The 15,456-nt window shown below is 35.9% G+C and overlaps 1 protein-coding gene across 12 annotated transcripts in view; it reads left to right on the top strand.

The window, feature by feature from the left end:
- MAGI2 (membrane associated guanylate kinase, WW and PDZ domain containing 2) overlaps positions 1-15,456 on the top strand; it is an 817,299-nt gene that overhangs the window by 685,226 nt on the left and 116,617 nt on the right. For all 12 annotated transcript variants that reach the window (XM_080581211.1, XM_080581210.1, XM_080581215.1 and 9 more), the window contains one exon: positions 9,478-10,113. In XM_080581211.1, coding sequence (XP_080437337.1) covers positions 9,478-10,113 — 636 coding nt within the window. The remainder of the gene's footprint in view (positions 1-9,477; positions 10,114-15,456) is intronic.

Here is a 15,456-nt window from a genome sequence, read left to right on the forward strand (position 1 = left end):
AAACTATTGAGTATCTTTCCTGGTATAGGAAAGATGTGAGAAGATCTCCTAAGTATAAGTAATTTTATGTTTGTGATTTTATTATTTAAAAGAGAGAGAATAGAGATAATACATGAGATAAGCATTATTAAAGTATGAACAGCCTTTGTAGAACTCCTAAGTAAAAAATGACTCATATATTAGACATACACTTGCATAAGATATTCGTTAATGAATTGGTAATCAAAGAAGAATCCATTTTAAATATACTGAAGTATTTATATGTACTAGACTAGTAGTAAAAATACATATATTTAACTGGGAATTGTTTCACTGGTTTGACCCATTAAAATTCTTCCTGGTATAAATATAATGCTTCCCGTCTTTGATTTTGTGTAAATACATTAACCTGTAGTAATCCAGAAATTTTTGAAATTATCTGTTTGGAATTATCAGTTATTCAAATATTCTGCATTTGTAGCATGGCAAGACAGCAGATGCTCTAATAGCAAGGATGAGGCAATGAATGAGCATACAGTTTCTTACAACTGGCAGGATTAAGGACACAAGTCGTTTAGACAGAGTGAAGTTCTTCAGCATAAATTTTGAAAGTAAATTAATAATGTTTTTGGCAGTACCTGGGACAACACTAACGGTAAATATTTCTCATAGGAAGCACTTGGACACATTATTATAATAGATTTACTTTGTTAAAGAGTATGGAAAGGCAACGCTTTCAGACTTGGTGCCTAGCCTTTGTCTCCACAGCCACAATTTGGCTCTGCTATAAGCACCCTGATTTTCAGAGGTGCTGAGTGCTAGCAGGTCCCACTCAGTGTGGTCAGCAGAATGTGGACCTGAGAGATCAAGACATAAAAATTCCACAAATCAAAGCTTTTAATCTTAGCTTTAAACTAAGTTAGTGACCTGATAGTGAAATCAGAAGATTTGCACTGGCCTGAGTTATCTGCTGAAGTTAGGCAGCTGGATGAGTGGATCAAGCAAAACAGAGTATTGAGCAAACATGGTAGAAAATCACAACCTTAGTAAGAAAATAACAGAATTATAGTTCTGCCAGTTCTGAAAGTAATATCAACTTCAGGGAGTGTCTTCAGAAACCATAATATCCCTAAAATCAAAATGAACTTTCAGGTTGTACCTCTGTAGATTTAAAATGAAAGCTAATACCACTCATGTCTCTGCACATTTTTTTTCAGTGTCCAACTAACTGTTGTTACTTTCACTAAGTACTAGTTCAGTATGTGACTGGTTATTGCTTTTCCTTATGGTGCTGGCATCACTCAAAGAAAGAAAAAAGGAAAGAAAAAAAAATGGGGGGGGGGGCTCTATTAACCATTTAAAGTCACAAGGAAAACATCACTGCCCATTCCTAAAAAATCCCCAGTTTAATGTATATATTTCATCACATAAAGACATTTGTCTGCGTGCTGCAGCCTCTTTGGAAATGCTCCATCTAGTTCCTCACCTCATTCATCTCCCTCTTTCCTTCCCAGCAGTTTATGTCAAGAATTAGCAGCTGCAGTGGTGTGCAGTCAGCAGTGCTGCTGCAAATGCCCTCCACCCGGGACAGGAGGCACGCTGCCAGGCTTCCCAGGCAGGGAGAGGAGCTGCTTGGTATTTACACCGTGCTCTGCCATACCCTTATGCCTTTAGGCTGCTGGGAGGCTGCCTGGGCTACTTCCCCCCTCCTGGGAGCCATTACCTAGATAAATGTGGTGCTCTGAGTACAGAAATAAAATGTTGTGCGTACAAAAGCAAATGCGTTGTAAATTTTGACCTCCTTATTTTAAAGAAAGAACGGATTTCATTTCTCATTGAGCCTCTGCATGCAGTGACACCTCTCAAAGTGATCCCAAATAGCTATGCAAGCATAGCATACATTTTTTATCTTGCTCTTCAGATCCACATGATGTTTTGTCATGCAGTTCATTCACGCTAGGCATTTCAGGATGAGAAACTGGTTCCTGCAAGCAAAAGCTAGACAGAGTAGGCTTACATAATCTGTAAATAAAAGGCTGCCTTGAAAATAGGACCTTTTTCTTTTGATGGGGCCTTGCGTCCAAATTACTTATCATTTTTAAATAATTACTTTTTTGTAAAGTGGCAGTTTTAACATCCATGCTAGGCTTTCAGATGCCTAAAGAAGTGAAAAACTGTCTAGCTCAGAAGAGAATCTGCCTGCTCTTTGCCACCTTATGAGCAACACTCATTTAAGTATTTGTTTGTTATTGCTTTACTTACATTTTAATCTGCAGTGTTTCATGTTTACTAGATCAGCAAATAATCAAGGTCTTTAGATTTTTTTTATTTTATTTTTTTTGGAATGTATCTTATTCCTCTAAAAAAAAAAAGGTAAATGCCTCTATTTAAATAGCTTTTACCACTGTATGCAAAGTGCAAACAAAATGTAAATAGTTTCTTCTACTAATCCACATCTGCCTGGGTGTAATTACATGATACATGCTGGTTAAGCACAAAAATTTTGAATAGACAGCTTTTTAATTAGGCATGTGCATTGGGTCAGAGTAGAATTAAAATGGGTTCTAAAAAAATTGATTTTATAAAAATGGCACCTGCTTACTCAACAGATCTAGTTCTCGGGTAAAGTTCCAGTCACATGCCCATGTTAAATCCTCCTCTTTGTAGAGGAAGGAAAGTTCTGAGCCGGGGTAATAAATTTTATTCTGCCTCATACATCAGTCCTGCCAAAGACAGGGGCAAATTTTAGTTTGAGTTAACGACTTGTGTAATGATCCTTTGTAGAATTACTGACTTGAAAATGTGATAAACAGCTGGTTTACCTCTATTTTGCTCAGGTTTAATTAAGAGGAAAATTTGGGCCTATCTAACCCAAGTCTGAGTGCCTGGATGCCCAGAAATACATTTTGATTTCACCTTTGTCAGATATAGTAACCAATCGTTTTTATTGTACTCTGATTTTGCCCACAAAACTCAGTTCCCAGAGTCCAGTGCATGAATGACAGATCTGTAGATAGCAGTAGCCTGTCAGCTTTGCAGTTTGTCAGCACATGGGTAAACCTTTCTGTAGAAGGTTAGGACTGGGAAATAGTTCTCCTGTGCTGAATGGACGGTTCAGCATGCTCACATACCTCGCATAGCAAGTGGTCCTGAAATTATTTCTGAGTACAAAGGCAGCTGAGCATTATGTCTCCCAGCAGCTTTTTTCATTTCCCTATGGCTACAGCAATACCATCTATGAGATAAAATTGTTACAGAGCTAACAATAAAGTGGTCAATTTTAAATGTATAGCTCTCTTCCAGTCTGTAGCTGTGGCTATTATGTGCGTGCACATCTCCCAGGTTACACTCCTGGTAAATTTTAGCAGTTAATTTAATAGCCCTTTTTAAAAGAAATAAGACCTTTTTCTGGCAGATATTTTATTCTTAATAAGCAATAGCCATTTTGTGCTGTAATCTCCTTTAAGAAGTAATTATAATTTAGTAAATTTTATTTTCAATCCAGGCATAATTATGTAATTAATATTAGCAAAATTAGGTCCAACTTAAAAAAAAAAAAAAAAAAAGATAAATCAGTGTACCATGAACTACAGGTTCCTAGGTTTTATCTTCCATTTCTAGAAGTTACACCAAGTGTTAGTATGTAGAGCCAAAATGGTGTTTTAAGGTTCTGTGGCAGGTCAGAATACAAGAAGACAGAGAATTTATGTTTATGCAGAATCTTTTGAAATCTTGTGTATTCAAACAAATGACTGTACCCATTGATTACAAAAAATTATCTATTCACACATTGGATTAATATCTATAGCAAGTGAAAGGAAGTTGAGATTCAAAGTTTCTGAATATAATTCTGTTTCTACTGTTTAACCATATGATCCCTCATGCACTCCTTCTGTCTCTGTGCTGCCACTAGTAAATATATTTGCACATATAAAAATTTCTGATTTCTAACAAATCTCCTCCTCTTTTTTGACCATGAGTCACATGTGCCCTTGTTATTGAAATTACCCTTCCACTTCATATCTCAGTACTGGAAACATGTTAACTCCTCAAAATTTATTATTAATAGGCTACAGTGCTGGCAACATTGCAGTACTTTGCAGAAAGAGAAGACAAGGTCACTGCTGAGAAGTGACAGAAACAGTTTAGTAATGACAGTAGATGGTGTGAGTGGGCAAGTGAAGGAAAAGCTTCAACAATAAAGTAAATCACATAGTTCAGCTTGCATTTTGTTAGTTCTGAAGTTCATGAAATGTATGCATATGCAGAATTTGAAATGTATGGTTGAGAAATGCAGATGGGAATGAGTAATACAGAAGTTAGTAGCTGTTAACTGGACTATAAATGCTGCAAAAAAAAAAATCCAGCCTGAGTCTTGCAGAGCTGGTGCTTCATGTGCTGACATGTCAAACCGTGGGCTGTTTTTAGCTCCATTGCTGTTGGCTTGTGCTGACTGCATGGCGGGAGCAGAGCTGTCTCTGCCTCCCACCAAATCACAATATTCTTTACAAGTGTTTTAAGCACATGGACAGGAATGCTAAGAGCTTGATCCAAAACCCTACAGAAGCAATGCAGAAGTTTCTACTAGACTTTGAATGTGGTCCTAAATTAAAAACAAAGACTTAATGTGCATTTTTTTCTCTGTGTTCAGACTTCGAAGTGAAAAGAAGTCTGAATAATAATGAGAAGGGAAGTCTAGCAGGCAATTCAGTTCACTGAGGTACCATAAAAAAATCCAGTTAGGGAACTGAGTGCATGAGAAACAATAATGGTAAGAAATATACAGATGGCTAGAACATGGGTAAGAAAATGGAAGAACTTTACCTACTAGTGCAAGATCTGTATACGGACATTTTAGGGGTAATGAAAACACAGATTGACTGGAGTTGCTGAATAATATCAGTTCTTCAGAAAGGAGAGAAAGAGAGCTGGTAGCATTATATGAAACATTAGATTGTAATAGTTTGTAAAGAAATTAGGATTTATGTCAAAAAAAAAAAATTACATTCGGATCAAGCACTTCAGGTCTGAAAATAGTATTTTTGCAGACTTAATGCTACTAATAGATCCCCAGAGTCAGATTCAACTCTGTAGCATTGTAGTAGACAAGAATGCAAGTAATAGACTGTCATTAGAGGGTGTTAAAGCTCACAAATTTCTTTACTAGTCACTAGACCAGCATAAGACAATGATAGCTTAGATCTGTTTTTGTTGTTGTTGTTGCTTTTTGCTTTAAAATACATAGATAACAAAACATAGCCTTTAACTAAGCAATTGGGAGTTGATACCATTTATATTACATAAAAAGGGGGAAAAAATAAAAGTAATAATCAGAAAAACTTTTTTTTTTTTAAGCAAAACAAGCTGGTCAAAGTAAACTTTCTAGGGTTTTATGGATATTACTGTGAAGAACGGAATTTCTTCAGATCTAATATATTGTGTGGTATCGGAGAGCAGAGGACTAGGTTCAGACCTGTGTTCCTAAGTTTATCAGTCAAATGCAAAAGCCTTAACTAAAGCAGATGGAATTGTAAAACATTTTGACAAATTTAGTTGCTGTTAGCATTCACTAACATTGTTTGAATCAATCCTGCATTGGGGCATTGGCTGCCAGACAGCAGAATCTATTCTTGTGATGGTGCAGGTGTTTGAGATGTAGGACAGGATATGTAATGTCCGCTCTACTGGGTAACAAACCTGCCAGTTCATCCAGAGTCACATTCAAATGCCTGTTTTGTAAAGCAGCCTTGTCTCCTTCATTCCCAAAGAATCCCAATTGAGATAGGGTTGGTAGGACATGTGCAGAGTTCTTAAATATTAGTGAAATGTGGGAGAAGACCTGATAGTGGGGTATTGACATGCAGAGAAGTTTAACCTAGAGAAGAGAAGGCACAGGAGACATCAGTGTCTACAAATACCTGAAGGGAAGGTGCAAAGAGGACAGAGCCAGGCTCTTTTGGGCACAAAGTGAAACAGAAGGTTCCCTCTGAACATCAGAAAGCACTTCTTTACTCTGTGATTGATGGAGCACTAGCACGGGTTGCCCAGAGAGATTGTGGAGTCTCCCATTCTGGAGGTCTTCTAAAGCCACCTGGACTTTTTTCTGGGCAAACTGCTATAGGTGTCCCTGCGTGAGCAGGGGGAGGTGGACCAGATGACCTGCAGAGGTTCCTTCCAGTTTCAACCATTCAGTGATTCTCTAAACAAGCTCTGGTCACTTTAGTAGATTTAATTCAAAAAGCCAGACAAAGTTTGGTGCTTAATATAAATATTCTGCATAAGTTCAAAGAGACCCACTCACTGTGAAACTGTGATTTCTGGAGGCAGACTAAGTCTTGCTTAAAAAGTCAGTCAAAAATTAAAAAGGGGATAGCTATTATGCTTGTCCATATGCACCCATTATTATTAGAAGCAGCAGAAGGTAACACGCAGAAAAAATGCTACAGAAACCTTTCAGGAAGCTTTCTAAAAGTAGAGAAGTTTTGAACTTCACATTAGCATGGCGCTGGCTCTGTAATGCTCTTAACTTATCTCTCTCTTCCTACCAAATTCTGGGTACTTCTCTCTGTGTCGGTAATAAGAAATTCTCAGCCTGAAAACAGAGTTAGACATAGAAAAACTCCTACAGTCCAGAGATATATTTGAACAATTTCTGAATTTAACCCCTTTTATTCTTTCTTCATGTCTCATGATCTGAAACTCCGCTTCTTCCCCATTTAACACCATTGCAGCTTCTTCTTTGACTTGAACGTAGTAACTCATGCCTTTCTCTTCATCCCTCTTAACCTTCAGCTATATGTTCTTTATATGACACTGTAGTATTATGGATCTCACACAGTTCAACTGTGAGTTACAGCTTCAGAATGTGCCTAGGTATCCTATTCACATTAAACCTCAGCAAGCACAAAAGGTCTTTTAAAATGTTGATATAGAAAATGCTGGAGAATTTTCTGCTGTCTCATGAGGGATAATACTGGTTCATTATTTGAAATAGTTCTTACCCAAGACCTTCTAATGCTTATTTTTGCCTGTTCAGTGACGGGGAAAGAGCTACTTGGCCTATATATTTTCTGAATATGCTGTTTGTGTGCTAGCTCATTTCTTTTCTCTATTGCAGCTGTTGTAATCATAGAATCATAGAATCATTAAGGTTGGAAGGAACCTTCAAGATCATTATGTCATAATGATCATAACATCAATTAGTTTGTCTGTTTTTCTGATTTATTAAAAACATACTGGTTTAAGTTTTAGAACACAAATAATGCTGTACCAAGGCATAAAGTGAAGGGGTGAAAGCCAACAATGTTATCCTTGCCCTACACAATAAATGCATTAATGCTTTCACACTCTGCTTAACTATTGCAAGAGAGGATGAACAAACAGATTGCTCTCCTCCCACCACATATCTGCATTGCCAGCACTCAGGGAAATAAAGACAGCATGGATTAGAAAGTTGCAAGGGTACTGTTAAAGCATAAGCTACTGAAATAGGAGTATGTATTGAAGAGGTCTCAGTTCAGCCGTATCTGTCCTATTATGAGCAATGTCAGCCCCACTGCTAATGCGGAAGCCAGGGATGAGAATGCAGGTAAGATCTTTCTATAGCAGGGCATGATCAAATCACAATGAATTGCAGCCGTTACCATTATAATTTAGCACAGTGAATTTCTTCTCTCTTTTAAATCTCGATTTTCAAAAACTGTTTTTAGAGCATCAGTTGCTTGAGACAGAAGCATTGGAGCACTACCTATGAAATGAACTTATTGCTTTTGCTTATAGTTTGACATATATTTATGACACATTTAAAACAGTATTTGCAGCTCCTAATGTTTTTGTGAATAATATTCACAAACATTTAAACAAATCCTGTTAGCATTTTTCCCTAGACACCCTCTGAATAAATCTTTCTATGAATCACAATTTGTGCATATGCAATTAATTACTGTCAGGCTGTTAGATCGTCTGATCATGTGGGAATTGACCATTTCATTTTCACATGGAAACAGCCTTTGCCTTTTCCTGCACTGGCATCTTGATGATGCTCTTTTTTAACTCAGTTTGCTTGATTAGATCTTCTGATTAAAGTACTTGAAAGACATAATTTCATAAATACACTTGAAGAAATTCCACACAAAACCACCTCCTCCTCCCTAAATCATTCTCATTTTATTACTGAATTTTGAAATACCATTAAAAAACATTATGTTATGATAAGTCAATTACCAAAGAGTGTACCTTGTAGACACCTCACTGTGTTGTCTCTATAAATGATTTTTTCTTCCTAATTAATGGTAGGATAAAGAGATTATCCTCACTTACAAAAATATTTTAACTTGCAGACTTCTCTAACGAAACTTCCTTCTTTTTTGTTAGAAAGATATAAATTGTTTTATTAAAGTGAAAACCAACTGTGGGGTCATAAAACTATTTTGAAAATTATTTGTATTGATTACTCATTTTTATTTTAATACGCACCTTAACATTACCATAAAATTATTCATGGCTATGAATAAGTAGATCCATGTAATAACAAGAAGGAACTTGATTTTTTTTTTCTGATCTTTTCAGTAACAGAATATGGTTAGTGCATGAGTGATATGGAGACCCACAAACAGCCTGATGATTTGCAATATTTTGCTTTTATGCATGCTCTGTCTGGTAGTTCTGTACAATATCAGCAACAAGATTTGGAAGTAGAGGTAACATCTTTATTTTTATTTGACCAACTGGTTTAGTTGGAGACATTAAGCTGTCTTTCAGGCACCTGTATAGATTACTCCAACTATAACAGTTTGTCTAATGAAAAGGTATTATACCTACCTACAAAATTTGTCCTGTCATTGTCCTTAAACCATCATGGCTACAGCAAAATACCTCCAAACATCTCTAAAATATGCAAGATGCAGTTTAGTTCATGCCTAGAATAGCAAATTAGTGTAGTAATCATGGATGTCTGATGGCAAGTAAGAACATTTAATAGGAAACTGTCAATATCATGTTCAGTGCAAAAAGTATTTCCTCAAGCATGTTAGAACAGCCTTTCATCCCTGTTCATTGATACTTAAGTCTATAAGAACTTACTATTTCCTTTCTTTTTTTTCTTTTACTTTTCACCAAACAGTGACATTTTTTGATAACAAGCCCTCCAAATAAACTCCTGTTTTATCTTATAAAAAGATAACATGTACTACACAAAAATGTGGACTGCACTGCAAGAAGCAGAAAAAATAGGGAAGAAATGTTTAGAAAAGGTATATTGCTGGATCCAGCTTAATTCTCCATGTGAGCTTCCACAGAAAAGAAATAAAACTGTCATTGTTTAACTGTATTACATTGTTTGGCAGACAAACTTTAATTTTGTTGTCTCCTCTATTTAAGTCAGCATGGTGGTCTAATTTATTTTATTTTTAATAGAGTTCTATCTCATTTTAAAAAAATGCACTGCAGAGAGTGACTGAAGTTGTCTCATGTTGTCACTATGTTTTCTTCTCTTTCTAGGTGATGTCATTGTCTATATTAATGAAGTTTGTGTCCTTGGACATACTCACGCAGATGTAGTCAAACTCTTCCAGTCTGTTCCTATTGGTCAGAGTGTCAACTTGGTGCTATGTCGTGGATACCCTTTGCCCTTTGATCCTGAAGATCCTGCCAACAGCATGGTGCCACCCCTTGCAGTAATGGAGAGGCCTCCGGTAGTGGTAAATGGAAGACATAACTATGAAACTTATTTGGAATACATTTCTAGGACTTCTCAGTCTGTTCCAGACGTAACAGATCGACCACCACACTCCTTGCACTCCATTCCAGCAGATAGTCAGCTTGATAGCACATTCCCACCACCTGCCCATGATGATAATGTATCAATGGCTTCTTCTGGGGCCACCCAAGCTGAACTCATGACCTTAACCATTGTGAAAGGGGCCCAGGGCTTTGGCTTCACTATAGCAGACAGTCCTACAGGACAGAGGGTGAAGCAAATTCTAGACATTCAGGGATGTCCTGGTTTGTGTGAAGGTGACCTCATTGTTGAGATCAACCAGCAGAATGTACAGAACCTGAGCCATGCAGAAGTAGTGGATATACTTAAAGAATGTCCTGTTGGAAGTGAAACTTCTTTGATTATCCATAGAGGAGGTAAGTTTGGAAAGTCTGTACAATTGCAAAAATGTTTGTAAAAGGTTCTAAACCATAAGACATCCATATATTCACTACATCCTTGTGTGCTAGATTGGAAATTAATTTCCATGTTGTTGGAGGTAACACCATTGGTTCTGGAAAAGCATGTCTGCAATTAAGTATCCTAGGCAAAATGTAATGGTTTATTGTACATACCTGTTTGTGTTTTGTGTCAACATTCCCTTCTCTGTATAAGGGTAAAACTAGAGCATTTCAGGGTCTTTCACCCTTTAATATTTTGTATGATGTCTGCAGCAAGCTCTTATAGTCCCAACCCCGTGCTGCAAGCTTTAGATGTAATTTTATATATTGCATAATTAAGGTAGACCAAATCAGAGCAATCTTTTAGCCCTTTACAAGATTACTAGTCTCAATAAGCCATTTTGTGTCTTTTTCCTTCATTGTAAAAGTATTGTACAGCAGTTGTTTTGTTTCTTTCTGGATAACAAAGATTGTGGTATATTTTTCTCGGCTTTAAAAACAAAATATCTTCTAGCAAATTTTTTTTTTTTTTTTTTTTGACTAACCTGATGCAGTAAGCATGAATACACATATCTGGAGGGGTAAAGTCAAGACTTATCTGTAAGAAAGCAATAGTGTCTGAAGTCTTAACACCTTGACATTGATAAATAATTTCATAGCTTTAAACATTCAAGGCAAACAAATTTTCTTTGTGATGAGCATCTATCACAATTTGCAATTATATGAAGTGATAAGATGAAAATTCTTTGATTAAAGAACTTTATTCTTCTAAAGGCATTCATGTCACTGAATGTATGTTACTTCGTGCTTCAAAAGGAAAAAAAAAAAAGAATGTTTCTATACAGAAATACTTATTTCCTTCTGGAGTACCTTTTGGAAAGTGAACCTTTAGTGTCTGCATATGCCAAATGTTTGTCATTAAAAAAACATATAACAATCTGGTAATATTTTATCAAATTGCAGAAACAATAAACATAAAGTGACAAATATCTGTAGCTTCACATAGTTAATAAAGTATTTTTCATAACTATATGTAAAAGAATGTTTTATAGGAGACAGAATCTGATATTTCTTTGTAATTAAACCAATTGGTGTCATATTAGTATATAAACTAGGAGAAAGTTAATTTTTGTAGAGGTGTTATAATAGGTGGTATTAAATCTGGTTTTATTTAACATGTATTAAGAATCTAGAAAAATGGAGTAAGCTGCATTTTTTTTTCTGATGATGTTGACAAATTAGGGAGAATTGTTTAGCAATAAAGTGAATAAAGGGATTAGAAGGGTTAATGTTACCTCAAAAGATGGGGTTTTATTTTGAAAAATACAAAGAGGAAAACAATTCAGAACACCAATCTTCAGAGAGAAGTGGAGTGTGAAATCGAGTATGCTGAACAAGCCTGGGTGATAATAGACAACAAAATAGATATTTCAGCAAACAGTGCTGGACAGTAGCAAAAAAAAAAAAAAAATCTGAAGCAGCAACATACTCAAGCACATGATTGTAATTCCTCTTTTTCAAGAGAATTTCTTAATTTCTTCTTAAAGCACAGACTTGCGATCAAAATAAGTGGATGAACACGATAGTTTAACAAGTTCTGGTACATTAACTAAGCTGTGGTGATTTTCTACACATCACTTGCAGATCAGAGATACTGCACTGAGCTCAACTCTCATAAATAAATAAATGAGTAAATTTACACTATGTTGCCTTTTATCGTCAGGCCAAAAACAGAGGTACAGATAGTTACAGTATCTCGGCTGACACAAAATACATGGTCCAAATGAAGTAACGTGTTCCTGAGTCCTTACCCTCTGTTGCTGGACTGGATATTGTTTAGTTTGTTGTTGTTTTTTAAAGAATGTGGTGAAAAGAAACATCACGTGTTTTGTTCACTAAGACTAGAGGAACTGATTGAAAGCATTACATAATAATGAAACTTAATGGGATGATACAGAACAAATTAAAGTTTAAATTTACCATAATAACTTTCTGTACATCAGAAATAAGGAATATTTCTTACTGCAAGATTGTTAGACTCAGAAATAGTCTCCTTAAAGAAAAAGCAGAGGCCTGTTAGTTTGAGTGATTCGAAAGAAAACTCTGAAAATGTACAGAGTGATCTACTGTACTTCAGAGATCACTGAGTCATAGGAGAACTGTTTTAGGATAACAGCTTGTCACAAATACTTAAGAAAAGGGGATGAATTAATGTGACCAAATATACATCTATAGTGCAGGTAATTGTGTCTATGCTAGTCATTACATCTCCTTTTATAGTCACTGGATAGAAATAGGCCTTTCTAGGGTAATTCATGTTGTTTCAATGTAGAAATTTCACATAAGTCAGCTGTATCCTCAAAGCAGATATTCTGTTTGACTGACTATAAGGGAAACTGAGGATGACTAGTTCACATGTAAATGTCTACCCCACATAAAATGAATGAGAAACAGATTATATGATTTGGTCATGTTAGATAATCTGAATACAAAAAAAAAAAAAAATCTAGTACTTGGAGAAACCTGCTATGATTCTAAAATATTTAATATGTGACACTGGTGAAGCAAGGCATACCTCCTCATTACTCATGTGTCCATATTTTTTTTCCCTTTAATGTGTAATGACAATTGAATAATACCATCCCTTTCCATCATTACCCTATGCATCCTGTCTTTAGCATCAAATTTTCAAAATTAATACCAAAGAAGAGATCCTGCTTGTGGAAGAGGGAGGCTGTGTTTTGCATAACATTGTGCGTTGCCTCGTAATGTGTTCTGTCTCTGATATGAATACGGCCTGACTGTATAGTTTACTGTGGCAAATCCATTTTTGTAAATGACTTAATTTCTCTGTCATCCAGCCATCTTATCTACATTGCAGACACAAAACAAATCAACATTGGCTGAGTTATATTCTTGCTACTGGAAAAAATAAGTCTTATACAGCAAAGAATGTTGTCCCATATGCATAATATAAAATTTAAAAAGCCTTTTTCCCTCAGGCTTAGGAGGTCAAAAATCTGCATATACAAGAAAAGAAAGGTCTGTGTGTTTAAAAAAGATGAAGGGATGTCTGTACTCAAAACGTGAAGAGGTCACAAAGGTGACTATCTGAACTATCAGTAAGCAGAGAGCTGTCATGTGATACAGTCTAGTGTTTGACCCACTGCAGAAAGTCCCACCGAATTGTTATTGTATTCATTTTAAAATTTCTAAGGCAGCACTAGTAATATAACTGTTCATTAAAAATAAATAAATAAGGGAAATAATACATGTCTAAGAAAATACAGAGCAACATTTGTTTAAGTGAAGGCTATGATACTCTATGGCTAGAGAGCTTACGTTCTGTCTGTTTATTAGTCAGATTTTATGTTAAATACATGTGCTGTTTGCTTCAGTTTCTTTGCATCTGTTTTTGCTGACCAGCCATATCGTTTTCATTGATTACTATAAGCTGAAATAAGTGTTCATACTAGGAAAAAAAAATAAGGAAGGAATGGAAAAGATGTTGGGAAAAAATGCCTAATTAAAAATGAAAAGTAGAGAAGAAGGGAAGAAAAAGAGAAAAAGATATGAAAGCATTTTGTTACCCAAACAGATTTTCCACTTTCCGGCTTTGTTTCAGCCTTCACAGTTAACACACAGTTTCCACAGCAGTCTGCATTAAGAATAGGCTACTGAAATAGCGTGGAAGAGCTTTCAAATAGAATAGAATAGAATAGAATAGAATAGAATAGAATAGAATAGAATAGAATAGAATAGAATAGAATAGAATAGAATAGAATAGAATAGAATAGAATAGAATAGAATAGAATAGTTCAGTTGGAAGGGACCTGCAAAGATCATCAAATCCAAACATCTGACCACTTCAGAGCTAACCACAAGTTAAAGCATATTACTGAGGGCATTATCCCAATGCCTCTTGAATACTGACAGTCATGGGGCCTCTACCTCTCTAGGAAGCCTGTTCCATTGCTTGACCACTGATGTACTTAAAGACTGAAATATTAGTCTTTCTAGATAGAGCAGAAACTCTGCATTACTTCAGAACTACTCAAGAAAAAATAAATAAATAAATAAAATAAAAACTAGGCAGTATGATTGTTGAAGCAGTATGTAACAAATTTATATAGTGCAAAATATTCACTAGTTAGGGTATAAAAAAATGTTTTTGGCATGTTGAACAAAATGAGCTATCCAAATATCTGACATATGCTATCTCTTTTGAAGATAGCTTTGAAATATATGAATCTATAGATAGCAGACCAGTCCAAAAATTGTTTCTATCTAAAAACAAACTGACACAATCGAAAGGAGAACTATCAAGACTGTGTCTGAGATGCTGTTGTTAAGGAAATTTGAAGACAACCCAGGACTAATGCATGAAGCTATGGCAACTCCTGAACAAGCACCGGGAGTGAAATATTAGAACAAAATGCACCAAGTACAAGCCTGGCAAAGTTCCTACATCAGACAGCTACTTTTTAATGGGCAAATCCATATAGGCTCTGAGAAATTGAAGCTATTAATATGAAATGCAGCCAGAGTACTGATGTACTGTCCATACTGCTTCATAGTTAGTCCAGTCCTGGCACAGGACTGGAATAAACCAGCAGCCAGTTTCACCTTGACAGGATAAGGGAGATAGCATAGGTCACACATGATGTACAAACAATCAAAATGAGGAGGCAAGGTTTTATTATGCAGATGTAAACTGTGAGAATGAAAGAATGACCAGGTATCTTTCTCAGATTTTGTACAAATCCTTGTAGAAGCTTATAATTCCTCCAGACTGATAGCAGATACCAGTACATCACATGCAGCATCAGCAATTCTCAAAACTTCTCAAAATTCTCAAAAACAAACAAACAAAAAAAACCACTGCATATTCTAATGCAAAAGCCTAGTTCCTCAAAATTAGGAGACTTCAATGGAAGGAATATTAAATCCTGAATGCCCTTTCTCTGGATCAATCCTCAAATTTACCTCTATCGTAAAGATTAAAGTTGTTTATTTTTGGTTTTGGTTTTGGTTTTGGTTTGTTGTTGTTGTTGATGTTTATTTGTTTTTTGTTCATGCTTTCTATAAGATGCCTTTCAGTTCCTCTGGTCAGGAAAGCTCATGATCCTTCTCTCTCTTGGAAGTGCTTCACAAGATAAAGTTGCACAGACATCACTATCTCTCTGATCACACTAGTCTGTCCCAGATATTTCTGATCTCCTCATTCCAAGATCTCAATCTGCCACTGAGATCTGTAGAGCTTTGACTCTGTTCCTGCAATTCTTCATTCAGAATGTTAGGAGAGTGCCTGGTGCAAAC

Source organism: Anser brachyrhynchus (genome assembly GCF_964034855.1).
Source record: "Anser brachyrhynchus genome assembly, chromosome: 1".
NCBI lineage: Eukaryota > Metazoa > Chordata > Aves > Anseriformes > Anatidae > Anser > Anser brachyrhynchus.